This window comes from Artibeus jamaicensis, unplaced genomic scaffold, assembly GCF_021234435.1.
Source record: "Artibeus jamaicensis isolate MK-2021 breed Jamaican fruit bat unplaced genomic scaffold, CSHL_Jam_final contig_700, whole genome shotgun sequence".
Classification (NCBI taxonomy): Eukaryota; Metazoa; Chordata; class Mammalia; order Chiroptera; family Phyllostomidae; genus Artibeus; species Artibeus jamaicensis.
In genome coordinates this window covers 10,555,697-10,583,153 of record NW_026521930.1, presented here as the reverse complement: position 1 = coordinate 10,583,153, position 27,457 = coordinate 10,555,697, and the positions used below count along the sequence as shown (strand labels likewise).

At 54.1% G+C, this 27,457-nt stretch overlaps 1 protein-coding gene and 1 pseudogene across 1 annotated transcript; one reads left to right on the top strand and one right to left on the bottom strand.

Moving 5' to 3' along the window:
* Positions 1–132: 132 nt before the first annotated feature.
* Positions 133–27,367, bottom strand: KCTD5 (potassium channel tetramerization domain containing 5). Its single transcript, XM_037157103.2, has 6 exons — positions 27,084–27,367; positions 14,070–14,178; positions 11,912–12,003; positions 9,835–9,930; positions 6,692–6,817; positions 133–270 (listed from the first exon to the last, which is right to left on the bottom strand). The coding sequence occupies exons 1-6, from the start codon at positions 27,333–27,335 to the stop codon at positions 241–243; spliced, it is 705 nt and encodes a 234-aa protein (XP_037012998.1). The 5' UTR covers positions 27,336–27,367; the 3' UTR covers positions 133–240.
* LOC128628346 (small nuclear ribonucleoprotein F-like) lies at positions 16,960–19,133 on the top strand (annotated as a pseudogene).
* Positions 27,368–27,457: the final 90 nt, after the last annotated feature.

Here is a 27,457-nt window from a genome sequence, read left to right as displayed (position 1 = left end):
AGCGGAGGCCCCAACAGGAATGCCCTCCTGGCCAGCACGCTTCCTCCTAGTGGGGGATGCCTGGCCTTAGCTGGTCACGTCTCTCACCACCCACCTCAGAGGCAAAAAAGGATTCACACCCAGATCTCTATAGAAATTGTTAAAAGCAGGTTTCTTCTCACGGCCGAGCTTCCTCAACATGGCAGTTCGTTGCATCTTGGAAAAAGTAAAACGTTTCTTCAGCTGTCAACACTGTGTTCCTCACATCCTTGAACCTCGTTCTTGCAAAATCTGAAATGTCAAGTGCAGAGAATGAGAACTTGAGTCTTGCACAGGGAAGCGGGAGCTATGCAGGCTTGGAGCCAAGGGCTCTGCTCCAGGGAGCCCACTGATGGCTCAGCAGAGGGGCCTGAGGAAGCCGGCACCAGAGCCGGGTCTGTGAACAGGCTGGGGAGCAGCCCAGGTGACCCTCACCATGGAGCACTGCCTCCCATATCTCCTGGTTTACACAAGGGGCTGGCCCCTCCAACTCTCCACGTTCTCCATCCAACCTGACATCAGAAGGCACACACCCCCATCTCCACCGGGTGCCTCCCCAAGCTTCCTCCACAAGTCCCGAAACACACAGGCATAGCCAGAGAGGGTACAGCTCCTTATCAGGCCCCAGGGACTGCCAGCTAAATCTCCCTCAGTGGCACCTTCTTCTCCCCTCTGAAGGATGCCAGAGCCCACCCAGGGGTGTTAACTGCCTACCTGACAGGCACTGACTCCCAAATCCCTCTGCAGCCTAGTTGATCCTAGGCTTCAGACACGTAAGTACAACTAGGGCCCCCAAGATTCCAGAGGTCCCCTCCCTAATCTGCCACTCTTCCTTCTTTCATGCCCCATTGCAAACCATGTCTCCTCCACCCCACAACCCAGAATCACGCTACCCAGAACCCTAGAGGCTTCCAGGACTGCCCCATTACCCTCCACCCACACCCACCAGCTCACCACACATGCTGCCTGCCTGAGCTCAGGTCTCGCTGCACAGCACTTGGTCTCCCTGTGGCTAGACTGCCCACTTCAAAGTACTAGCTCCCTCCTAGCTGCAGCCAGACGGGACTCTCTGGAACACATACCTGACCCCACTGCCCACCCAGAAAAGCCTGCCACCCCTCTCCCTCCCTCTCTTCCTTGGTACCTTGGCAAGAGTAGCCTTCCACCCGACCCCAGCCCTTCTCTCACCACTGGCATCATTTGTGTATTCCACCCACCTCCAAACCAGACCGGGGAGCTCCTAAAGGCCTGGAGCCACCTGGGGTCGGGCATGTGCACTGGCAAAGGCCTACAGAGTCAAACCCCACATGGGCCAGGTGGACGCAGTGGGACCCTGTGTCCCCAGAGGGGTCTTCAGAACTGGCAAATAATGCTATTTCGATACTAAGCTTCAGGTAACCTGGGCAGAGAGGGCATAAGTCCCAACGTGGCCCACCCTAACCAAGGCCAATACTAAAAGATTACCCTCCCTGGGATCCCATCAGCAGTATAAGAGAACAAGCTGCCCTGGGGCTTTCTGCACTTGAATTTCAGAGCTGAGAGAGATATGGCTTTGAGCATACTGCGTGCCCAGGTGCAACATGGGGATATGCCTTGGAGGGGAGCCAGCGCTATTTGTGCCAGGCCCAGACTCACACTGATGCTCTGGCCAGAGAGAGATTCACTGCCTCCCACCAGGGCCATGCGGGCAGCCGCTAATGATCTCAAGCTCACAGCAAGTATCCTGCTGGCCCCCTACTCACCAGCCAGGGCAGCTGCCCACACAGCGCAGCCAACCCTCACTGTCACCTAGGGTTCATCCAAGTGACTCAAGATAAGGCACAAGTTCTTGGGAGTTGTTCCAGCTGTCCCCTGATACCCTCACACCCCTCCTGGTCCACAGCCCTGTGCCCCTGAGTCTCTGAGAGCTCTGGGGCTGCTCAGACAGCCCAGGCTACAGTCCCTGCAAGGCAAGGCACCCCTTCCACTGTGCTGGGGGAGCACAGCCCCAGACTGTACACCCCCCACAGGCCAGACAAGGGCAAGTCCCTAAATTCAGTCATTGGGAAAGCCCCAGAGGTGCTGTCAGCCCCTGCAGTTTCCTCCTGCCCACAAAGTGCTAGTCCCAGTCCCGGGGGGGTGGGGTCTGCTGGCCCCTTATCTTTGCTGTTTACAAGAAAAGCTAAGGCATGTGGGGGCCCATGAAGCTGCCTTCACTCCCAGAAGAGTTTCTGAGCTCGCAGGACTAAGTGGTGAAGACAGTAAGTGCCACACAACCATAACATGGCATGGGAACAAGATGACAACACAGGAGGGGCCACCTCGCCAGAGCGAAATCCCAACAACTACCTTTTTTTTTTTAAGATTTTATTTATTTATCTTTAGAAGGGAAGGGAAGGAGAGAGGGAGAGAACTATCAATGTGTGGTTGCCTCTCATGTGTCTCCTGCTGGGAAATGGCCTACAACCCAGGCATGTGCCCTGACTCGGAATCAAACCAAGATCCTTTGGTTTACAGGCTGGTGCTCAATCCACTGAGCTGCACCAGCCAGGGCCCAACAACGATCTTTTAACATGAACAGAAGATCCCTCCCAAGACCTGTGACAGTCACAGTGCCATCTGTCCTGGACAGAGCTCTCACCCGAGCCACCTCCTTCAGGGCCCAGGGCAGGCCACACACCACAAGCAGCACCCCCACCGGCAGATCTGGAGGCCAGGGCAGCTCCAGGCTGCTCTGTGATCAGCACACACACGCCCCTCCCATAGCCCAGATCTGAATCAGGGCCACGACAGCTGCTCTGGCCAGCAGATACAAAGTCAGTAACTGGAAAGGGAGGCTGAAAGAAGCCCCCTTGTCTCTCTCAGATGCTGGCCCAGTACCAGTGCCCCACGGCCAGTTAGTAGGTACAGCTCCCCCAATGCCCAGCTGGCTCCTATCACAGTTCCTAGCACTGGTCACTGTCGGGGCAGGCCAAAGTCAAGGGCCTGCTTCCCACATGCTGCTGAGCTGACTAAGTCATGGCCACCCCAGCCGAGAAGGACCACAGATACAAATACATGCCTGATCTCAAAGACTGTGTCAAGTGTCTCAATTATTTTTCAGGTTGGAATAACACTTTTGCATGTAGTGGATTAAGAAATTCCACATGTCTGCTTATTTAACGTGGCCACTAGAGAGTTTAAAAGGACAGATGGAGCTCCTGCTGCCTGTCCTTGGGCTCTTACGGCTGGTCCAGGCCCGTGCCCAGCAAACATTTTCTTAAAGGGTCAAATAGTAAATACTATTTTAGGGTTGGCGAGTCAAAGGGTAAAACTGAGGATGTTATGTACTTATATAATGACCTTCCCCCCCAAATCCCAACTACTTCAAGTGTAAAAAAAAGCCCCCAGTCCACACCCCCCACAGCCAGAGGTTGGTTTTCCAGTGCCTTGTGCCTTTCCAAGCTCTTCCCAGGGCCGAGGTTGAGTGTCCCAGTTTACAAGGCTCAGCCCATGGGGGGGCCCGTGGTGGGAGCAGGGGGCCCCAGAATAGTGCGGGGCTCGCCAAACTGCGCCCTGTCCTCTCTGGGCCTTAACTCCCTGTATGTAAGACAGGGTGTAGGCGAGGTGGTTCCTGGGAGGGGAAAACGGCAGTGGAGTCCTGGAATCATCAGCTCAGGCAATGAGACAAGACTAGGAGGTGACAGGGAAGCGAGGCGCTCCTGGGGGCTGAGGAGGCTAACAGAAGGGGACCCCACGCGGACTCTCCAGCAGCACCCCCGGGGCCCTGGGGAGCACGGGCACTGCGGGGCCGGCATCCACCCTCTGTAGCGCAGCCCCAGCTCTTTGGCCCTGTCACCTCCTAGTCTCGTGGTCAGCACCAGGATGGGAAGGCTGGCAGGCTGGGGGTGGCCCAGACCCCAGGAAGTACAAGCCCCTGTCCTTGCCCACTGACATCCACGGCAAGGAAACCTAACACACAGGGTTCTCAGGCAACCCAGCCAAGGTCCCGAGCCCACCCAGACAGACAAGCCAGCTCTACTGCAGATCTACACAGTTGGCATCTAGCGTGAAAAGTTCTGTCAACTACATGCATGGGACAGAGACAGTGGAGGAAGGGCTAGGTCAAGGAGACTAAGGTATGGGTTCCATTGTAGGGTCAGCAGAGCTCACCAGGACATTTACACTTAATCTGAGTCATTCCCATCATGACCCGTCTCCTCCTCATCACTCTGGTTCAGCACATACCACGCAGCACAGGAAGAGAAGAAGAGAGGACACCGTCAGTGCAGGGCAAGGCAGGGAGGCTGCGGAGCAAAGGCGGCCCAGAGAGACTTCAGGAACCTGTGGGCACTCAGAGCCGGGAACGCCTGCTGTACTTTGCAGCGAAGCACAGAACAGCCTCATCTTAGGCGCCCGGGCCCCAGACACACACTCCCAGATCACACCATGGAGGAACACAGGGCTCAGGCATCTCCCTTGCCCCGTCGTCCCCGGGCCCTGGCACTCCCCAAGTGCCAGGTTTTCTTCACCCTTCATAGTGAAGAACTTAACTTTATCCAAACTGAGCTCTGGCTTCTGCCCTGGCCCCTGGGAGATCATGACTTCCAGGACACACTGAACAGTCTAACACTGTTGGGTGAGGGGGGCGGGCAGGATCAGTTGGCCAGGGGGCTGGCGACTACCAGCAGGTACCTGGGTGATCAATCATCGGTCAGTCACATCTGTGTGACCAAGCCCAGTAAGATCTCTGGACTCAGAGGCTAAGGGAGCATCCTAGCAGGCAATGTTCTGCTCATGCTGCCCTGCATCCTGACTCCATGAGGAGCACACACAAAGAAGCCGAGTCTGCCACGGCTCCCATGTGCTCTCCCCAGCGCATGTGAATCCTCACTCTATTCTGCCTGTAATAAACCATAACCAAGAGCATTAAGAGTGGTGAGTTCTGTGAATCCTTCCAGCAAACCATGGAATCAAAGAGTGCTTTGGGAGGTAGGTCCCTGAACTTATAGCTAGTAGTGGACTCAGCAGCTCCTGTGTGGACCATCCCCTGCTGAGCTGCCCCACCCCACCTGCTCTCTCCACTCACTTCCGCCTTGACGAGGGAGGCTGACCCGTTAGCACTGGGAGGCTATAAGGTGCTGCAGGCCATCACCTGGTGAGCAGATCCACAGCAGGGACACCTGTTGTCCTCAGAACATGTAGCACTGCGACCGCCAAGCTGCACACGGGTACCCCCAAAGCACCACCCTCCACCTGGCCCCCGTGGTTTTCCACAGCTTTTCCAGAGGAGCCGACCATGCGCCTCATCCTGGGGAGCTCCTGCCACTGCCCTTGCTTAGAAGTCGCTGTGGCCACCACACTTCAGAGCCAGGCATTTTAAGGAGAGAAATAGGGCTGTATTTTCCATGGCAAAGGGCTTTGGGATCATGCTTAGAGTTCCCTCATAGCAGGCGCATTTTTTTTTCTGCAGTGAAAAAGCCACCTGAGGGAAATGAGCTAGGGCAGCTGCCCTAGTGAGCTTGGCTATGACAAATTTTTAAGTTCAGAAATAAAAGCTGCTAAAAATAAAAAGCTTACAAAAGAGCTCTGCAACTGCTTAGAGAGAGATGTGACTCCTCATGAGGCTGGGGGATCGCAGGGTCACCTTCCGCCTCAGATTCTGCAGGAAGCACGACCCCAAGGCTGGCCCTGGGGCTCCTTCACGCCCCGCATGGCTGCCTGCTGCCCAGCCCCTTAGGAACCTGCACCAGCCCTCACACTATCCTGTCCTGGGTTCTGTGAAGGCCGCTCGGATGCCCTGAATCTTCTTCAGGGCTGGTTGCAGGGCTGTCTGGCCACCATCTGCATCAGTCCTAGAGGTCCTGCCAGGCACAGCCAGCCCAGGCCAATGCTAGGTTCCGCATGTCCTGGAATACCTGACCTCAGAAATACATCCAGAGGAGATGCCACTAGAATCTTCTACCTCTGGGCAAGGCCAGGCACTGCTCCCTTGCCATGAGGCTAGCTGGAAAGCAAATGACGCAGCAGTCCCACTTTTGCCCTGGCTGTACTGCCTTCCCCACAGAGGGAAGAGCCAGCACCCAGGAATGATGCCAGTTTACAGAAGGACTGGCCCGTACCAGACCAAGGACACACTCCATGGACTCTAACATAACAGAACCTGCAGGATCCACTCCCTATACAAACCAAACTCAACTCCCAATTAGCAGTGGGTGTGGCCAAGGCAGGTGCCACTCAGGGGCCCCTCCCAGCAGAATCCTAGTCCCAAACCCCCAGGAAAGCAGTCCACAGTGCTGGCATCACTGAAAAGCACAGCTGCAACACTTCGGAGCAGTTCTGCCCATTAGAAAAGGGAGTTGGCAGAGGGTATAAACTGCAGAAGCCATAGGGGCTTGCCCTATCGGGGACGCTACATCCAAAGATCCCTTAATCCACCCCCTACATCCTGTGGGACAATATATGTCCTTCAATACAGGACTCTGCTTCTGACACACATACAAGAATTATGCGATGATAAACGAGAAGCACAGGTGAGCGAGCCGCCAGGGAGCCCACACAGCTGGGAGTGTGATGAGAACAGCAAGAAATGATAAAGCTCTGAGGACAAACCCAACCCTATGAAGGGCGTACTCCACCCTCACAAACCCCCTCTACTGGCAGGAGGCCAGAGTACCCACAGCTACTGCCTGCCCACTGGCCCAGAATCACTCACCTTGGCTTTCTCGCTGGGCTCGCTGGTGGTACCGTACGGGGAGTTGTGTAGCTCCTTGGAGACCACACAGAGGAACTCGGCCTGGTCTTCACTGCCATAGTTGTAGGAAGAGCCAATGCTGACCAGCTGGGAGGAGAGAAGGCAGGTGTGATGTGGGCAGAGCCACGCACACACCCGGCTCAGGACCAGGCCACCCCCAACGAAGGAAGCTCCAACCTGTGAAAATCCATGGCAGAGACAGCCAACACTCGGAGAGATTAAGGGACAGTTTTCAGCCAAGAGGTTTCTAGTAAACTTAGGGAAAATATAAGTCCCAACACATCCACACTGGGACACATCCACACCCACACCTGCAACACCACCACACACGTACACTTCATGCGAGGCAGGTCTTCTCTGCCTGCTCCTTTCAGCTCTCTGGGCCCCGAGATGTGACTGATCATAAGGACAAGGGAGCACGATGCCAAGCAGGGGCAGAGGATAGCAGGGTGAGGGCATCGTGCTCAGAGCCGGTCCGCTCGGGCAGGCGGCAGAACTGGGACATCCAGCGCACCAGCTGCTCCCTTCACACGGGCCCAGAGCACACACGTGTGCGCACACACATGCACACTCGAGGACAAGCTCCCAAACATTCTGCTTCTCACCACAGCCATCAGGCCTTCCCAGGAGAAGCCAGGATAGACCCTTACTCCCCTGGGGCTATTGACCGAGAAGGACTACACTCCTACACTCCGGTGGTGAGAGGGGAAGGCTGGCAGAGGAGGGCCGCAGAAGGCAGAGCTGCCTGAATCTCAGAGATGGATGCTGGGAAGCTGTGGTTCCCACAGGACCCAGTCTCAGTCTGTGTGAGCCATCTCCATGGGTTTCCCAGTCAGCACCGCAACCATGCGGGGCCGAGAACTGGCCTGCCTGATCTGCCTACCCCAGGGCCAACAAGGGCTTCTGTACTTTTAAATGCACAGTTAATCAAAACAAAAACACTACATTGTAGTTAGATCATCAATGGCATAACAATCAAGCCAATGAACACCTGGAAGGCCCCTCAATCTCTGGCCTCCCTAAGTATGGATCTCTGCTCATGAGAGGCCAGACGCAGGAGGGAGCTCTGGGTACAAGCATGTGGGAAGGATGAGGTGGAGGTGGTGTGCGCAGCCAGGTGAGGGACATTTGGAGTGGTGAGGCCAGCATGGCCAGAAGAGGAGAAAGCACAGGGGGCCCACACAAAAAGGGGCAGACACGTTCTCCCCGTGCTTCTGCAAATCTGTTCTAGGTTCACAGCTGCCCCTCAGGAGATGGGCCATGTCACCTTTGGATCACAGTGGCACCTGGCCCAGACACGGACAGGGCAGTTGGGGTGCAGTCACTTATGAATGGGTCTGCTGGAGGCATGTTCTCACAAAGCATGAGAGCCTCTTCCAAACCTCACTTAGAACCTCATTCTCCCCTTGTCACTGACCACTAGGTGACCCTGGGTTCAGTCCTGCCACCTTGCTGAGCCTGGGCTTTGACCCCACATCCCCTACAACAGGTCCAGCTCCTGCTGAGGGTAAAGCATTTCTCTTTAAACAAAAACATGAGTCTGGTCCTGGGCTTTTGCTGGCATGAACAATGTCCCTAGGGGAGAAACCAGGCAAAGGGCATAAGACTTGAGAAGAGAGGACCCAGCTCTTTTCAATGGATTCAGGATCCACTCAGAAGAACTAAGGACAAAGTCCCAAAGCTAGTCATGTGGAGGAAGGCGCCCATGCAACAGGCAGGAGGTACTCTCTCCCTCCCAGCATGAGCCAGAGAGGTGTTGCGCTCCACCTGAGGGTGACCTAGTTCACTGATCCTGAACTGGTGATTGCAGCTCCTGCCTCTCTAGCCCTTGTCCAGGAGCACACCAAGGGACAACGTGAGGGCGAGCAGGAGACTGCTGTTTCTTCATGAGTCTCTGGAGGGACTCTGACGAGGTCAGAGCACAGGAAACACATGCAGACCTCAGGCCCTTGCCTGGACCCCTTAGGGAAAAGGCAGGACAAATTGCAATGCCATCAGAAAACAGGGACATACAGAGCAGCCCTGGTGGCTGCTCCCAGGGTGGAGGGAGGGACACCCATGCTGACTGCACTTACGTTTAGTGAGTTTAAGGGGACTCCAGGTGCTCTACAATGTAATCCATTATTTCAATACCCAAAGAATAGGGGTGGACTTTATGAGGAGGGATGATGTTATTTTCCATACTCTCTTTGGGGAGCACCACTCCCTGCCCCTGGTGGAAGCTAGCAACAAAGGAAACTCCCAGGGGCCAGAAGGGGCCTGCTGAGGTGGGCAGTCACTACCTGGGGGCTGGGGTCACAGCCCCAGTATCCACCTTTCACAACTAGTAGCTGGGTTGGGGGCCAAACAGGGTCAAAGCCCAAACCTCAGAGTCTCTGCCTAAAACAGTGGAATAGCAATGACACACTAGTAGGAAAGTGCTGGCCACTCAGAGAATACCCTTAACGTGTTCTAAGGCCACAGGCACCAAGTGCAGCTGCTCAGGACGAGGGCAATATATAGAGCTGCAGGGAGGCAGGGTGGGCAGGGAAGAGGACTCACATGTTGTCCCATCAGTCCCAGCCTGTGGCAAGAGTGGAGGAAAGTGGACATGCATGAGCAACATCTTTCCAATCAAGGACAAGAAAGGAGCTGAAGGCTGCAGAGCAGCCCCACTGGGAAGGGCATATGCGCCACCCCCAGCACAGAAAGAGCCGGAGGTCCGTCTGCTCAGCCAGCACAGGAGGGGCAGCGCAGACATGAGGTGGGACAAGGAAGCCAGGCCAGGCCAGGATGTGGTCAGAAGGCCAACCACACACACTAGATGCCAGACAGAAGCTCAGAGAACAGTCCCCTCAAAAGAATGGGCCAGAGCAAGAATAACTACAGAATTAATAGAGAGGAAGTAGAGGTCGGGAGGCACTCTAAGAACAGCCCCACCCTCCCCACCCAAACACCACTGCAATAGGTTGCCAGTAAACAACGTTTTCAGAATCCACAGGTGCCCAATGCCTCGTTGCATTCTGGTGCTTGGAGCCAGCAGCCCTAAGCACCCAGGTGAGACCACTGTAATCAACAGGCTCACACCAACCCAGCCTGCGAGGGAGTGGCAGAGGGGCCTTCACCTGCTCAAACTTCCAGCCATCGGACATGGTGGACACCATCTGTGTGAGCTCTTCCTCCTGACACTGAAGCACACGGTACACGTGCTTCACCGGCACCTGCAAGAACAAGGGTCACAGGTGAGATGGGCCCCATGCTGCTCCCACCCTAGTCCAGCAATCTTGCTCAAGTTGCCGATTTTTGGGACAGCCCAACAGGAGGCCTGGTGAGGCTGACGTGTCCTCCTACTTCTCAGGCTCAGGTCACGATGCCTAAGGCAGCCCCAAACACATATGCCGAAACAAAACAAACAGGCCGGAACAGCTGCTGTTTTCTGCTTCCTCGTCTGCTCCAAATACATTTCTATTTCTAAATTCCAAAGTAAAGTGAGTCATGTTCCTGAAATGCCAAGAGCACCTGTGTCTAGCTGTGAACACACGAGGACGCCCACAAGGGACCTGTTCCACCAGGGATCCACACCAAGTCCCTGAATCCACCAGCTGGGGAAGGACAGGCAGGGAGGCCTAAGAGCGATGCAGGACCAACCTGGCCCTGCTCCCAGCAGACATGGGCCCTCCCTTGGACTGACAGGGCTTCCAAAAAATTGATGTGTCTTTTGACCCAGTCACCACCCAACCTTCCCTGAGCTCCATTCCAGGCCTGGGGTCTGGTACCAGGAGCCCCTGCGGAAGCCTGCCCTCATGGAGCTGCTACTGCAGGAGCACAAGCCGGCCACCACACCTAACACATGTGCCACCGTAAGGAAAGGGGCTGTGGGAGCACCAGGCTGTTCTCTGATGTTAAGGCAGTGACTTACCAGTGACACTCAAATGGCAGGGTCTGTACAGCCAGAAACTGCTCTCATTTGTGAGACTGTGAGTGACACTGGCATTCTACCCAGCCTGGGCCCTTCAATCCTCACAATGGACCTGTGACAAGGGTCTCTTCTGCCTCCACTATGCCACTATGCAAGGAGGGAGTGATGACACAGGCTGTGCCAGTCGGGGTCGCACGACTCATCAAGTGCAGCTGCTGGAAGGGGAAGGTGAACTGTCTGCAGAGGACCAGCAAGCTCGTGGACATGTATGAGCCCCACCGGCTCCCACAGGAGGGCTGGGGGCCATCAGGTCGGTGGTCCCAGCCTCCTAGGCTGTCACTGCAATAAGCCCCTTCCCATGCCCGGTCCCCGAGTAGCCACTCTGTGAGGCCAGGGTGTCAGTGAGCCTCTTCACAAAGGTCAAGGACTCTGGCTCAGGGTTTGCTGGCACCCCTGGGAGCCAGGGGAGGTGTGCAAAAGGGTTTTAAGTGGACCAAGAATCTCCGGATATTAACGGCAGCTCTGAGGGATGGTCAGCTTCACGGCATCCTCCCCAAGGAGCTGAACTCACTGGACATGGGCTCGCTGCTGTGCTCTCAGAGCAGAGCTGGCACATCAACAAAGACTAATCCTTAGATTCTTTGGTGCCTCCCTTCTCAGAGGTGCCAGACCCAGGCCACTTCAAACAGTGCTTGACCTAATGGGCGGCAGCATGGATGTGCTGGCTCTGGCACCACCAGGCACTCAAGCAGCACAAAGAGAACCAAACAAGCCCTTCTTTCCCAGTAAAGCTAAGTTCTCACTGCACTGACATAGATCTGTAGGACCCCTGCATCTACCACCTGCCCCCAGCTCAAAACCAGCGCTCCCTGCTTCTCCCCCCGCCCCGAACACCGGCCCTCCAAATGGGCAAGCATGCAGCCCGCAGGCCGTTCGCACTCTAGTGACCTGACTGCCCACACTCTCTCCCCTCAGGGGCTTCCTGTCCCCTGCCACCTCCTCACCCTCACTGGACTCCACTTTCTACGCCAGCAGCTGTCTGTCCCTTCCTACATCCTGAGGATAGGCTGGATGGGGCTAGCTGAATTCACACTTCACGCCTGCCACGGTGCCATTAGATGCTAGGATGATTACAGAGGAAGATGGTCGGTCACCAAGAGAGGACAGCCAGATCCCAAAGCCTCACGAGGAGGCTGACCAGCTGTCCTTAGACAGTGAGAAGGGAAGGGGGAGGAGTCACGCATATGTGCCTATGAGCAGAAGCTTCTAGTCAGTGGTCTCACCTGTGATGTTTTGCTGTCTCGTTCTCTAATTTTATCCTTTACAAGTTTTATTAGTGAGGTGATATTATAAAATTCTGCTTCTTCCAACACTCCTGGAATAGAGAAAAATAACTATAGTTGTCACCGAATCAAAGAATAAACATTTCATTTCAGCCCTGTTGTAAACCTGTGGCCTGTGCCTGGACCACTAATGACTCTTCAGCCTGTCCTAACACCCCAAGAGTCTCCACGCAGACACTGTTGGCTCCTGGTGTAGCTCCCCAGAACTGGGGCAGATGGCTCAAATGAAGAACAGCGTGTTTACGACACGCTCCTGCATGAATGCCCCCCAAGTGACTTGCCGGGTGCAGAACTCACATACAGAACAGCTGGTTTACATGCAGGTCCCAGAGTGTGGACTGTGAGCTCCACGCTGGGCACATGGGATGAACACAGCACTTTCCCTCCACAGCCCACATCTGTCTGCTCTGGGCTGGCCAATTCTTCCCTCCCCTCCACAGAAGGCTTGGGCCTGGCCCAGCAGCCTCGTGCAGGCCTCTGAGTCCTCAGTCTCAGAAACTGAGTCCTGACACCTCAGTTTCCCTTTCAAATGTTTGACTGGCTGGTTGAGGGGGTGGCTCCTCGCCCTAGGACTCTGGCCAGTTTAGGAACTCCATTCTTCTCAAAGATGGCCACTGTAATGCACCTTATTCAGGGACTTGAAATCAAGAACAAATTGGAGGGGCTCTGCTTCAGGGATTCCTCGTGGGTATTCCAGAAGGTTTGGAGTGTGTCTTCTGCTGCCATGCCTGGTCATCCCGGCCCAAACTCACTCTGCATGGTACAGTCCCTCCACTGGCAGCACCAGAAGCTCAGAGCCGTGAACTCCAGTTGCTGGACCCGCTCAAGCTGCCTCCTAACAAGGTCACCAGGTGAGGCAACAGAGGGCGAGGGTGGGGGCGGCAGCAACCTGTCAGGCAGGATGTCTTTCTGCAGGGCTGCCCAAAGACAGGCCACATCTAGATTGTTACTTCTCAGAATGACTTGAGAGCACTGTCAACCCCTCCCTTCAGATCCATGAGTGAGGACTGAGGGGCATTGCAAATGAGCACCAGAAGCTTTACGACAAATGCTTGGGCCTAAAGGGCACACCTTTCTTTCACCTGGATGCTCCAGGCACTATGGTCTGAAGGGCAGAACAGGAAATGGTGTTCACACGGGTGTTTCTCCTGATGACACTGTGTCTGAGGCCATAGGAAGGGAGGCAGGTAGGGCCAAGTGACAGGGCTTGGTCGCATCAAGTACCCCTTCCCAAGCAAATCGCATTGAACTGTACAGATGCCCACACACAACACAAATGGTGTCCCAAATCAAACAAGTGTGAGCGTAAGAAAAAAGTCCAGGGATCCAGAAAAGACATGAAGAAAGACATGATGAGAGCTGAAGGACTGTACTGGCAGTCATTCCAGGGTGAAAGCAGAGCAGAGGAGCCAGAGCCCACTCTGAGTGACAGTGTCCTGAGCCTCTCCAGACCTCCCTGGTGCTTGGAGGCAAGCCCAGACCAGAGCATGCAGACATCAACCTCAGACCTGGTACCCACAGGGCTGTGCCTGGCATCCCTGCCCCTGTGACCAGAATCAGAACGTAGTACAGCATTTGAAAATGCAGACAGAACTCAGAGATGATGGCACACTAGTGCCCTGGAACAGAGCAGGCCCAGGGACTCTGAAGGACACCTGAGAGACTCACAGAGTGAGCACATTCCTTACACACGGCCCTCAGACTGTTTTAGTCAAAGTGTCTGTGACAATGGGTGGTCTTCCAAGGGAGAAGCCCCCACACTCATGCTTCACTAGACACTTGAAAGAGGTAGCCCGCAGACCTGCCCACAGCCCAGGAGTGGAGTTGCAGGGGCCTGGACCAAAGTCCCTAGGCCGTGCTGCAACCGCAGTCCTGATGGGCCAGCCTAGCTCTCGTGAGCCTTTGTTTCTTGGAGGAGAGAAAGCGAACAGGCTGTGCCAATCAACCCTCTCACCTCTCTGAAGTCTGCTGCATCATGGGACATGTTTGGGGGACAAGTGGGGGGACCTGGGCACTAGTGCACGGAGCCTGCTCCACGAGGCGGCCAGGCCCAGAGGGGTCCAGCTGGCATCTTCACCGGATCCTGCCGCCAACTCACCTTCTTCTGCGAGGTCTTTGTTAATGACCAGTTTTCCGTGTCTCAGGTAATTCAGCACAGGCCCAAAATAGGTGGGATCTCTGTCGATTAAATAGGCACCTGTTTCATCCTACAAAGAACAAAGCACCAACGTGAATCCTGGACAAGAAAGCAGCAGTCCCACAGCTGACTCCCAGCCAGGTCACATTTGAAAGGGGTTTGGAGGCATCTGGGGTGTCTCTTTAACCCACAACCAGATCGACGTTCACGGCACTTTAGGGAATCCCCAAGTGGTGCTCTCTGCCTCCTGCCATCCGCAGCCTCCAGCCCTGATCTGTCACCATTTCAGGTCTATGCCAAGTTTTGTTTGTTTGCTTTAAGATTTCATTTACTTATTTTTAGAGAGAGGGGAAGGGAACAAGAAAGAGAGGGAGAAAAACATCAGTGTGAGAAAGAATTGTTGATCAGCTGCCTCTCATATGTGCCTGGACTGGGAACCAAACCTGCAACCCAGGCACATGCCATGACCTGGAATTGAACCAGCAAACTTTTACTCTGCAGGATGATGCACAACCAACTGACATTGGCCGGGGCTTTCTTTTTTTTTTTTAATCCTTATCCGAGGACATTTTTTTTTTTTTTTACATTGCTTTTTAGACAGGAAGGGAAAGAGAAAGATCAATGTGAGAAAAAGGAATTGGTTGCTTTCTGTATATACCCTGACCAGGGATCAAACCTGCAACGGGCATGTGCCCTGACTAGGAACTGAACACTCAGCCTTTCAGTTATAGGATGATGCTCCAACCAACTTAACCACACCAGCCATAAGAGATCTAAGCCGAGTTTAAATTATGTTTTGTAACAAGATAACCTTCCTTTATTCACTGTGAGGCAAGGTGATTATGTACGGGGCCTCTTTCCTCACAGCTCCAAAGAGTTCTAAGAAAAAGCTGATTCTTTTTCATTGTAGAAACGGTCCCACAGTCACTAACAGACTCTCCTCCATGGCAAACTCTTAAAGGTAGGGGTGACACTAACAGGTCCAACTCTGAAGGACACCAAAACATGGCCTCTGTGGCCAGGACTTGTCCTTATTTTGGGCTACCTCCCTAGGTGAGTATGCAGGTGAGGCATCAGTAATGATGGTCCAGGTCAGTGGCACATGTAACAGAACCTCATTTCCCCTAAAGGTTCCCAGTGACTGCTGACCACCAAGGGAGCCTCACCTGCTGGGCAGTGGTCACGGAGTCCATGCTGTCTACAGAACAGACCATCAGAGGGCGTTCTTCCTACACTCCAGCACTGGGGGGGCCTTTCTGACCATCGGGGACCCCTCACCATCCACAGAGGGTCTTCAGAATCAGTTCCAACCATAGCACCTCTGGCTGATGCATCCGTGGCCAAGGGAGGTAGACACAGTCCCCATACAATGACACCACCAAAGTGGGTCCCATGGAGGCTAACAAACATGGGGGAATCTATGGCAAACAAGTCACATAGGTATGGGGGGCGTGACAGGGACTGAAATTCACCCAAGGCAATGGATCCGATGCTGCCAGAATACCGCAGACCTGCGGGCTGGACATCTGATTTGGGTTGATGAGTATGACCCACCCAGGCAGCCTTCCGGTGGGGCTACTGGCTAGATGGGGGGCCCAACATCTTCTCCATCCACACCAGCACATTCAGCCCACTGAGAACCCTGTCCTCCCCAGGCAGAGCCTGGTACCTGGACCAGCAGCCTCAAGGAAGGGACAGGGTGCCAAGGTCACCACCCTGAGACTGACTCCATAAACCAGTGTGAGAGTCGATGTAGCCTCCCTGTCCAAAAAGTGGCTCTTGGGGAGCTCAGAAGAGGTCCTTAGCAGGTGTAGGCCACTAAGAATACAAGAGCAGCTGGCTGGCTGCAGACCCAGAACAGCATCAGGCATCTCTGCAGGAGAGGTGGCCTGGTGGAAACACTTCACCCTTCTAGACATGACATGCCCACAGGCCCCACAGTGCACACAGGAGGCTGGAGGCATCCTGACCACTCCATTTTAAGGTCTTATTTTTCATTCATGAACATTAAATTCTGGAATTTGTGTGGTAAAACCCAAGAGTTCCGAGGGCTTCTTCACTAAGCCCACCTTTACAAAGTTGCTCTTCTTACATCGTATCAGTTAGGACATGAAAGCACTTGGACCTAGAGCCTCACCGGTCTGTGTGCAGGCCTGCTCAGCCCGGAGCACCTCTGTGCCCTTCTCCCTATAAGCCCAGCTCTCAGCCCAGACTCCAGTCACTGCCTGCTCCCTCTCTCCCCACTGTAAACTTCCTGTCCCCCAGGGCAGTGTCCCAACCACAAAGACTTCTCAAATTCATCCTCTGGCTCCATCCCCCGTATTAAGCACTGGTCTCACACTAGCCCCCAGGCCCCTGCCGCCTGGGCCTCTGGACCTCTACTGTTCTCCAAGCCAGACTAAAGGACCCCATAGACCAACTTCCGGAAAAATGTTGCTTCAGCAGTGTCCCTACTGGTTAAAACACCACCATTTCCGACAAAGGGGCTGAGGTCTGGAAAGCAAGGGACAGAGCTGCTGGATGGAATAGGGAATGGAGCGGCACCTCCTCTCTGTCTGAAAAGAGGCAAATGATGACATTTGCACATCACCAAGCTCAGGAATTATTTATTAGCCCGCTGCTACCTCACAGGCAACTAGGAGAAGGTTATGTAGGAAAGATTAGACGGGATGAGGCTCATCTCTACCCTCAGGACACCCCAGGAAGCCTCCCTTGTCACAAGATACCAAGATCTCAAGGCCAACTTTCGTGTGGTCAGACCTTGGACTCAAGGCCACATGAGCCACAACTTAGGCATTGCACTTGGAGCAGGGACCAGGCAGAACAAGGACATTCATTTAGTGCCAACAGCATGCCGAGTAACATGAGATACACAAGGGTAATCTAGTCCTAAAAGTTTGTGGGGACCAAGTAGGATAAAAAAGGAGGAAAAGACAGGAGAGTCAGCAGAACTGTACCACACAGCAGACTAAGGTAAGGGGAAGTGGCGGCTGCCTGAGCACGAGGGAGCTGGCACTGGGGCTGGGTCTCAAAAAGTGAGTCTTATCCAGAAAAGGGCAGGGATTGGGAGGACCTCAAGGGTCACATTGCATGTGACTTTTAGAGACTCAGCAGCTTCCAGTCACTTAAAGCAGTGACTTTTTGACTTACCTTAAAAATCCATGTGAATGTTTCACTAGAACCTTTGTTCTATTTTTAGCAGAAAAATGTCTTCCTGTAAACCTCACAGAAGCCACACTGAGAGACTAAACACACTGATTTAGGAAGCTGGGTGAAGCCCACCTCTAGAGAGAAGTGCTCAGGGGCCAGGAGCTCAGACGCACATAGAACCCTGACCGCCCAGAGCTGGGCACGCTTCCACACTCCGGAACACACGCCAGCACTCTGGGGTAACCAGAACCTGCCAGTCACTCCAGGCACACCTGTTGCTGGGCTGGCCTCCGTGAGGGCACGCGCAACCACAGAGTGGGCTTTAGAAGGGATCCTCGTCATTCTGTATGTCTCCCATGTGGCACAACTCTGAGCCCCAGGTCTGCCCTGGCATCACCAGGCTCCGAGGGTGGGACACTCAACCCAGCAGCTGCCTTCACACTGGTCCCACAGCATTCCCTCCCAGGAGGGATAAGCCACAGAGCCAACTTCCCGGGCCTGCCTCGAGGCCCGGAGCTGCGGGTTCACAGGGGAACCCCGAGATGCCACAGAACAAGGGGCCTTGAGTGACACTCTACACCAGCCCCTGCCAGTGACAAGCCGGCTTGTCCGGCTTTGATGAAAAGTTCCCCTGGAGTCAAGTCAGCATGCGCCAGCTTAATTCTTCTTGGGGACCTGTTGTGATTGGATGGCCTCATTAAGAAACACAGCCGAGATGGCAGGGTTAGGACAGAACAGGCAGCAGCCTGTGGGAGCTGTGCCCTCATCGCTCAACTGCCAGAAGAAGATTTTGACCTCTGCAGGAAGTGCCAGGGCCCCTATGCCAATACCCGCAGGTCCACAGACCCTAACGACCAGCTGCAGCCCAGAGGACGGCAGACTGGCTCTCACGTGAGAAACACTCTGTCAGAGCCACGTGTCCGAGCATGAGAAGCCTGCTCCAGAGACGAGGAGCACTGGCAAGGGTGGGCCGGGGACAGGCGCCCTCAGACGTGGCTGCTGGCGAGCCACCAGACCGAGACTGACACCTGTGCCAGGCCTCGGCCCCCTCGGCACCTCACGTGCTTGTGCAAATGTGGAAATAAAGAAAAATACAGAACACAGAAATACAAAAAACCCAAAGTCGGGTCAGGCTCACATGTGCACAGCACAGAGAGGACCGTCTCGGTGACATCTGCACTAGCGACCGGGCCGTGACCGAGGCACAGCTGTCGGCAGGCCCCACTAACGTCACTCTGTTACTCCTTGAGCCTGCATCAGCTCCAGGAGGAGACCCTGATGATGTGCACCACCCTTGAGGTGGTCACACTCAGACAGCAGGGACGTGGACCAAGACGTAACAGTGGCCAGCCCTGGCCGGTGTGGCTCAGTGGATTGAGCGCCGGCCTGCAAATCGAAATGACGCGGGTTCAATTCCCAGTCAGGGCGTGTGCCTTGGTTGCAGGCCAGTGTTTCTCTCTGACCAGGGCTGGGTTGGCAGCATAGCCTGAAGCATTTGCTCCTCCTTGCCATGACTCTGCCCTCAATCCCAAACCTTTCCTCAGTGGATTAACGGGAAAGCCAGCAGTGGTGAAATCTAAGTGGGGAACGGAGTGCAGAGCCTGCCTGGTGTCTGTTGATGTTGTGTGGACCTGCAGCTTGCAAACACAGAAGAGAACGTAGCTGGAGCATTGTCGGGACACCTGGGTGAAGTTTAAATAATGTCTAATAATGTCCTTTACAGCAGGGCTGTTGGAGAAGAGGAAGAAGATGGGGAAATGACAGAATAGCATCCTTTTATGGGGAATGTTTTAAATATATACTTCTAGACAATAAAAGTTTGTTTACAAAAACAGACAAACACTGGTTGGGTGGCCAGACTCCTGGATCTCTCTTCCTCCCTCTTGCTGTCCTTTCCCCAGTTTACATGACCAGCACGTGCTCCATTTACAGAACGGTAACTGGGTTTCCCCTCCCTCCCCTTCCTTTCCCTTCTCTCCCCTCTCCCTTCTGGTTCCCCTGCCCTTTCTTTTTGGCAGAAGAGCCACAGTGAAGACGCATCTTCCGCAAAACCGCACTCGGGACAAATCATTTCTCTCTGCTGACCTTCCCCGCTTCTCAGTGGATTCGCATATGACCTACTTGAGAAGGGCTGCCTTTATGTCCACCCTAAAGGCATGAAAAAGAGAAATGCTTTCTCTCTCCTTTCCCCTCTCTCATTCTAAAATCAATCAAAACATTACTTTAAATGAAAAAGATCAATGCTGGATTTGGCTCTTGAATATTTAATGGAAGCCAGCATACTGCCCCCTCCAGCCCACACACTGGGGAGTGGAGGGCGGCTTCCGGGTGCCAGGTTGACTGAACGCCCGAATCCCACCCCAAGGGGCACAAAGGGGTGTTGATTGCAAATGTTTGTGCGAAGCAATTCCTATGCCTTTGCATCTCGATTTCATTGAGGAAATTTGACAGAGACTCTATCCTGCATTTAGCTCAGGGCACCCAGCCCTCTTAATTTCAAGTCTCCAGTGGCCATCCCTGTTCTGCTGGTGGCAAAGTAGTGGTCCTGTCTATTTTCTGGTGTGTTTGTGGAAATCCAGTCGAGCCGCTGGTCTCCTGGAGAAGTTAAGCCCTTCATTCATGAGCCTGGGCCATGGGGCTGCTGGCCCTGAGCAGGGCAGTCACCAGGACACAGAGATGAGGCGTTGGCCATAGCCTGGAGCACGGTGTCTGCAGTCACTTCTCAAGAGGATGGGGTGGGCAAAGGCAGGGCGAAGCCCATGTCACTGCTATCTCAGGAGACCCCTGACCTGGGTTCCCAAAACTGAGGGAGGAGGAGCAGACGGCCCTGACTGGGAATCGTGGAGTGAGCCCCACCCCGCCACTCCTCTGAGCCTGCCCAGTGACGCTCCGAGGACCAGCAAGGCACCCAGGCCACTCCAACAGCCCCGGACTGAGGTCCTCTGCCCGCGCTGCCTGCCCAGCAGTAAAACCTGCCCAGCAGTAAAACCTGCCCTTAGTGGGACACAGTAAGTAAAGGCAGAATTGAATGCATCGCCCAGTCAAGCATCTGGACAAATTGGGGCCCACTTGTCCCTCAGGGCTGCCACTTTGACACATCTGTGTGGTCTTGAAAATGGCAAGGGACAGGGCTTGACAACGTCGGGCTCTCCTGTAAGATTCTAAACAAAATAATTCTGTTGCCAGGTCCCACTCCACCTCCTGGGTTTACATTCCAGGGCGTATGCACTGGCTCCTTTCCATCGCTAGGAACTGGACAGGACCACTGCTTTGCTGCAGTGAACAGGGATGGCCACTGGACACTTGAATGGACACTGGACACTTAGGGGGCTGTGCATCCTGAGTTAAATGTGAGACACACTCTCTGCCAGCTTCTCCCATTGAAATCTACATGCAAAAGCACAGGGTTTTCTGTACACCAACGTTTGCAGTCAACCTCACTGGAAACACTCATTTTTTATTCTGAAAGTATCTATTTGAATTTGCACACAAAACCTTCACTTCTGCCCTGTCTTCTGCAGTTTCTCAAATACTCGACCTGGAAGAGGTGGGCGACATCATCAACTACAAATGAGGACTTGGAGGCCCAGAGACCAGAGGCTTGTCCCAGGCACCAGATGCCCAGAGCGGCACCGCGACCTCACACGACAGCCATGCGGCACACGTACAGGAGTGCCAGCTGGTTCTGACTTCGTTTTACCGACAGGAAGCCCCACAACGCCCTGTGTGCACCCAGAGATCTGAAACCTTCCAGCCCACTCGGGCGACAAAAGAAACGCAAGGGGTCTGGGCGGAGACGGGACGCACGTGCCAAGGCTCTGGGTCTGTTCTGACCCTCGGCACTGCCCCGGCCACCTCCGTGGAAACAAACCCCCTCAGATGTCAGGGCCCGACCACCAGCCTGGCTCCCCAGCCCCAGACAGACACCATTCAAAGTACTGCAGCTTTAGCCAAACAGGGACAGACTCACAGATGGAGAGCAGGCGATGGCTTGTGGGATGGTGGAGGGACTGAGAGAAAAGGAAAGAGGATGCAGGGACAAAAATGTGGTGATTGCTGGGGGGCGGGGGGTGTAAGGGGACTAAATGGGAATGGGAAAAATACAGTAAAGCTCAAATAAAAATCATTAAGAAACACTGTCGTTGCTTAGGAACCCAGAATTTAGCAGGACACAGGCGACTCAAGTGAGGCTCACCAGAAGCAGAGGCCCCCACCCGGGAGGCTCCTGAGGCTTCTCCTGGGACAAACGTGCCTCAGACTCACCTGAGGGGCTCCCCCCAGGACATGGCGCAGCGGACATGGTTCACAGGCCCCGTCTGTTCGGCAGGACCAGACCCACTTAGAGAAGGCCGCCGGAGCAGGGACCGGTCGTCAGCAGAATGCTGTGGTGAAGCTGCGAGCTCCAGTGCCACCTGCCCGGTCACAGCTGTTATGAACATTCACGTCACAAGGCAAGGGGACATCCATCTGCCCGTGTTTCAGGTACTTCCTTCCCCAGAGACATCACAGGTACAGAACACCTGCACACAAATCCCCAACAGATGTCCCGCTGCTTATCTCAGTGGTGTGAGTGTGGGTGTTTACCATCAAACTGCCGGCATCAGAAAGTCAACTAGAGAAGGGAGCAGGTGAGAACCGTGACCCCAGGGCAGAGGCCTCTGCTGGGAGAACCCAGAGTGTTCCCCGCTGCACACACTCTGGGGCTCTGCCAGCCTTGGGGTGAGGCCTCCTCAGGGCCAGTCTCCAGCCCCCTGGGCACCGGGACACTGCAGCCAGGACACTGGCCAGGGGGTTCGGATGTGGCCCACTGTTCCCTCCAGGCACCTGAGCCCTCACCGCCAGCTGTCTCCTCGGCCACCGCCCTGCTGGCTCCCAGGTGGCCTCTGCTCTCTTCCTGTGCTCGGCTCTGCTAGCAGGTCAGTGCAGAGGCCACCCGTCCTTGGCTCTGGGGCTGAAGGGCAGGCCCGCAGCTCCTCTGCCCCCGAACCCCTTCTCCCTGAGGACTGCCTGGCGCTCAGAACCCCTCCATCTCCCGTTTTGAAAAGCCGTCCTTAGACTACCTATCGGCAACGAGTGGCTGGCCCAGCTCACCCTTCCAGAACCATCCCCACCCACCCAAGCTGACTTGGAAAAGCAAGATCAGGCCTCCGTGACCCTGGAGGTCCAATACTGAGGAAACGAGAGCCCACTGGAACCAGGAGAGGCAGTTGGTACATCCCTTACTTAGATGCCTCAAGCCCATCCCAACACACACGACAATGGCATGTGAACTCTGGGGCAGTGTTCTCCAGGGCCTGTCCTAAGACCAGCCGGGGTCTGGGCGGGGAGCAGGAGGAGGCAGCCGGGGAAGTGAGGAAGACTGGGGGCAGGCACCTCGAGGTCTGGGTGAGCTGGTGAGCCAGTGCCTATGTGTAAGAGAGAAGCAGTAACAAAAACACACCACGGGGTTCAGGGGAAGTACTCTTGCTACACTCTTTCTAAAAATAAAGAACCAAAGTAAAATAAAGACTGCTGAGAGCCAACACTACTGACCACGATAACCCAGCACCAAGCACTGGGTGGGGCAGGTGTTCCATTCATCATCTTCCTTTCGGCCCCAGTGCCCCTGTGACTCAGGCACACAGCCAGGGCAGCTGTGGGCGGAGTCAGAGTCTGGCCCAGAGTGCCAACTGGGAACATGTTCCTAGCCACTCAATAACCACATCCCACCAACTCCAGACTGGAACGTTCTGGGTGCTCTGTAGTGTGGGGAGCGCTTCCCAGTTAAGGCCTGGTGAGAGCACCGGTGCCCAAGGTGGCCTGCTGGCACCCTGGCCACGCGGACCATCCCTTGGGGCCAAGCATCAGCTCCTTTAGAGGACTTGAAAGACTGCTGGCGCAGGGACTGCTCACCCTGAGAGTCCCTGGGAAGGAGCCGTGAGCACCCACTCACAGGTGAGAGCAGCCACTGATGACCTGGCACAGGCGGGCATCTGTGTCCCTACAACTGTCTTTGCAAAATCAGCCAGGCCACAGTGTTCTGCCTCTAGCTCTAACCAAGACCAGTCACTGTCCTGCTGGAGAAGAGCAGCAGGAGGGTGCGTGCATTTGGCAGAAAGAGGAACTGCCATGCAGCCAACACCACTTCCTCCAGGGCCACCCTCAGAGGACTGAGGGTTGGACAGCTGATGGCCTGGGGGCTGATGCCCTGAAGCCAGCTCTTCTCACTCTTTCTTCCGACTTTTCCGAATGGACTCTCGGGCAGGCTCAGGCTGAGGAGCCTTCAAGATAGGCAGCTTGTGAGGACTCACCTCAGCATTCCCTGGCAGCAAGCACTGCTGTACTAGCGGAGGAAAGGGCTGGCGCTCCGCATGCAAGGGGACCGTTTCTTCAGGTCCTGAACAAACCGTGATATGTGGTCGGTGCTAAGAACATACCCAGAGCCACATCCTCAAGCAAAGTGTGAACTAACACCCACTGGTGGCTTCAGACAGGCTGGCGCGGCCCTCGCGGGTGCGCGAGACACTTGCAGCCGTGCAGCACGTCGGCCCCTCACCTCTGGTTTCATTGCACCAAACCCAATGTGCCGTTTCCACTCAAAATAACCCCCGCTCCTCTTGCCAAGTGGCTTAAAATTTCATACTTCCACCCCACACCCCCGTCACTTAGCCCTTTAGCCGTGTCTATAAAATTCCTTTCACTGCCTTTCTGGTCCTGAGACTTGCCAACACCAACTACACCCGCAGTGAGCACAAGCAAAGAACTGCAAGGGGCACGTCAGCAGAAGCACCCCACTGGCCCCACTCCTCAAAGACCCATCTGCCACCACTGACTCTGCAATGCCGAAGCCAGGAAAACAGCCCCGCTGGAGGACAAAAGCACATGGGCCACCCTCAGTCTTCTCCAGGCCTGGCTCAGTGGCAGAGACCAAACACCCTCAAATCCTACTTCGTCTGGGTGGTTACCCACCAAGTAGCATTTCCTGTTGCCCTTAAACTCCTAAAGCTTCTCCACACTGACAGAGGGCTGATTCAGCTCTAAACAAAGTCTAACCTGTTCAGCGATACCTAGGGGCCAGGCACCACAGAGTACAGAGACAAGCAAAACGAATCACACACATCAAGGATTTAGGAAACACTTCCGGGAAGGAGCACTGCAGCTTGCCGGCCCCTAAGGGAACACGGCAGAGAAAAATGACCCAGGACAGCTGAAATGAGTAACAGACTCAGACCCAGCCCCGATGCAGGAAAAGAGAATTCACACTTGCACTCACTACAAAGAGAACCTCATGGTAGCAATGGGCCCAGAGTCAGAACTTGAGACAAGAGGGCAAGGGTTTGGGGGCTTGGGAGATGGGAATGGGTGCCAGGCTCAGTCCTGAGACAGGGAATGTGAAGACTTAGGGGAGGGGGGACCATTTGAAACCCAGCTTCCCATCCTCCCCTAACAACCTGTCTGTTGACTTATTAAAAAACACTCAAGGAAATGTCCTGTAACTCCACCTCCCCCACACCACTTCCCCAGCTGACCTCCCCACCAGAAACTGCGTTTAACAGCAAGCCACAAGCATTGTCCCAGTGAACTCCAAACCCATCAGGTTCCTGAAAGATTCCAGGTCTTCCCGGAACTCTTCCCCTTTCCATCTCCCCACCCAACCCCTGTCCAAGCACCACCTTCTGCAAGCCCAGATGCTCCATCAACACTAGCGAAATGCCCAGCAGGGAATCTTCCACCAGGCCAACACTTGGCTTCAGCCCTAGGATTATCTGCCAGGTATGCTTTCATGAATCTTAACTAGGAGGCCAGGGCTTGAGATTTGTACACATGAATCAACATCCTGTTTGTCTTCTGTTTTGTAATTAAGAGCAGAACCAGTGTCCCACTCCAAACACCCCTTCCCCTCCTCCCTACAATTCTCAGATTGGTCACTCAGGGTTTAATCATCTAAGAGTCGATCTCTGGGGCATTCTTTCATCAGATCCAGGGGGGAGGGCAAGTGGGGGGACCTGAAAAGACCGAGTATCATACATGCCCTCATTTGAAGTAAAAAACCCTATGACTATGACTATTAGCATTACTCTTTCTGGCACATTTGCATTATCTGTGACTAAAACTAACTTAATCTACCATCAACTATTTTATGAGACAGAAACTGTAACTGCTACCTTACCTTCATGTTCTAAATTTGTTTTACATTTTAGAAAAAAATATGGTTAAGTGGATAATAATTGAGAAAACAACAATGCAGATACATTCTGATAGATTAATTACCCTCCCCCAGAGGATTCCTGGTGCAGTAAAGCATAATTCTTTAAGTCGTCTTGAAACTGTACAATGAAAGGATGAACTGACTTAACTGTAAACTAGTTAACTGGCTCCGTCGGAATCAATTGTCTCAGTGTTGAATAGCCAGCCATTGCCTCACAACAACCCAATGGCGAAAAGCAACTTAAAATCTGACTCAATATACAAAACAGGAACCCTGGAGTAGAAATTCTAGTGAATGACTACTAAGGCACACTGTTTTAAAAGAAAATCAAAACAATAAAATACAAATTCATACTATAAAAGGAAAATGATAGCTCACAAAAGCCTACTTCTATCCTGGAGATGACTGTCACTCTCTGGCAGGTCATCTCTCCTTGCTTGGCCAAAGGAGCAATGGAAATAGCTGTGGGATGGAGGGTAGGAGGTGAGGAGGGAGAGGGCCAGAAGTTTAACATCTCAACCTCTGGTTTCAATCCACGGGGCTGGATTTACAATAACTCAAGAGTTCTCATTTCCTGATCATAGGTGATGCCACGCTGAGAATGGTTTCTGTCATGTTTCTGAAACTTGAAGGTCGTGAATTTTTCTGGAAAGCCTAATACCTGGCAAATGATGGGCTGGCAAGCAACAAAGTCAAGCGCTATTGTGTAGGCCCAACTGAGAGACCCAGAAAAGAAAGAGTAAGACTTGTATATTCCCTAGAGTAAATATAGGTAATAACTATTTTTCCAACAGAGCCTTTGCTCGGTTTCAACCTGGTACAGCTTCCGGGATACTCTTCCTCAACCACACAAGCCTTGTAAAGGTAATCAACAAAGTAATTTCTATTACTATCTGGAAAAACAGTGTATTATATTTGATAAAAAGATAAGCTCCAAAAGGAAATTCTTTTGGAGAATTCATATCCTTTTGCAAGAGCAGTGAAAAGCTAGGGTAATAAGAAAGCAGACTGAAAAATATTTCCTACCTGGCCCTTCCTTGACACTCCTTAGTATGAGCAACGTTCCCTTTGAAATATTCTATGGACAGCACCTTCTTAGAGTGACAAATGGGGTGAGTGTTGTGGCTAAAATCTTTGGAGCACCAATTCTCTAACAGCAGATTACTGGGAAAGGCAGGCCACCGTGTTACCGCCACCCCCGCCCCCAACACTAACGTCTGGAATGTGAAAAGAACCCAAGGGTCCTCTGATTACAAAACCAGTAGGTACACTGGAACGGAGAAAAGGTGTTCATACACCAGGGGCAAAAGAATCTAGGGAAAAAATGAGAGTATAGATTCACAGCAAAGTCCAGGATGTAGGAAACCTCCACCGACGAGCAGTAAGAGCTAGAAAGAGACTGCTAGAAAGAGAGAGACGCGACGTGGAGTGGCTAGGGATCCTTGATAGTAGGCGCTAGAGTGCCGTCCTCTTTCCCCCGCCCAGGGCAGTGAGTTTGGAGACTCGGGTCAGCAGGTGACACAGGGAGTGCGGGGCTCGGAGCGCGGAACCACTCTCCTCAGCATGAGGCAGCGGGGGTAGGCGGGCCGCAGTCCAGGGCGACCTGGCCCCTCCTGGCCGGCCTGCGCAGCCCTCACCTTATCTGAGTCCAGGTCGGGGTCGGCCTGACACAAACGGTACAGGAAAGATTTCGGATCCCGGCACAGCGTCTGCCGGGTGGTGAGAAAGTACGTGCCGCCGACGTTGAGCCGGACCCACTTGGACACGTTTCCGGGTCGCTGGGACAAAGCGCCGAGCCCCGCGCTGCAGCGCCGGCACAGGCTGCCCCCCAACCCCACCCCGAAACTGCCTGGGGCCGGCTGCAGAAGCTCGCAGTGATTCTCCGCCATGATCCCAGCAAGCCCAGCCACAAATCTCCTTGGCCGGAAGCGTCCGTCTTTTAATGTGTTCCTCCCAGCTCAGTCCCGCCCATGGGTCCGCTCAAGTAAAGCTCCCGCCCCGGAGTCACGCG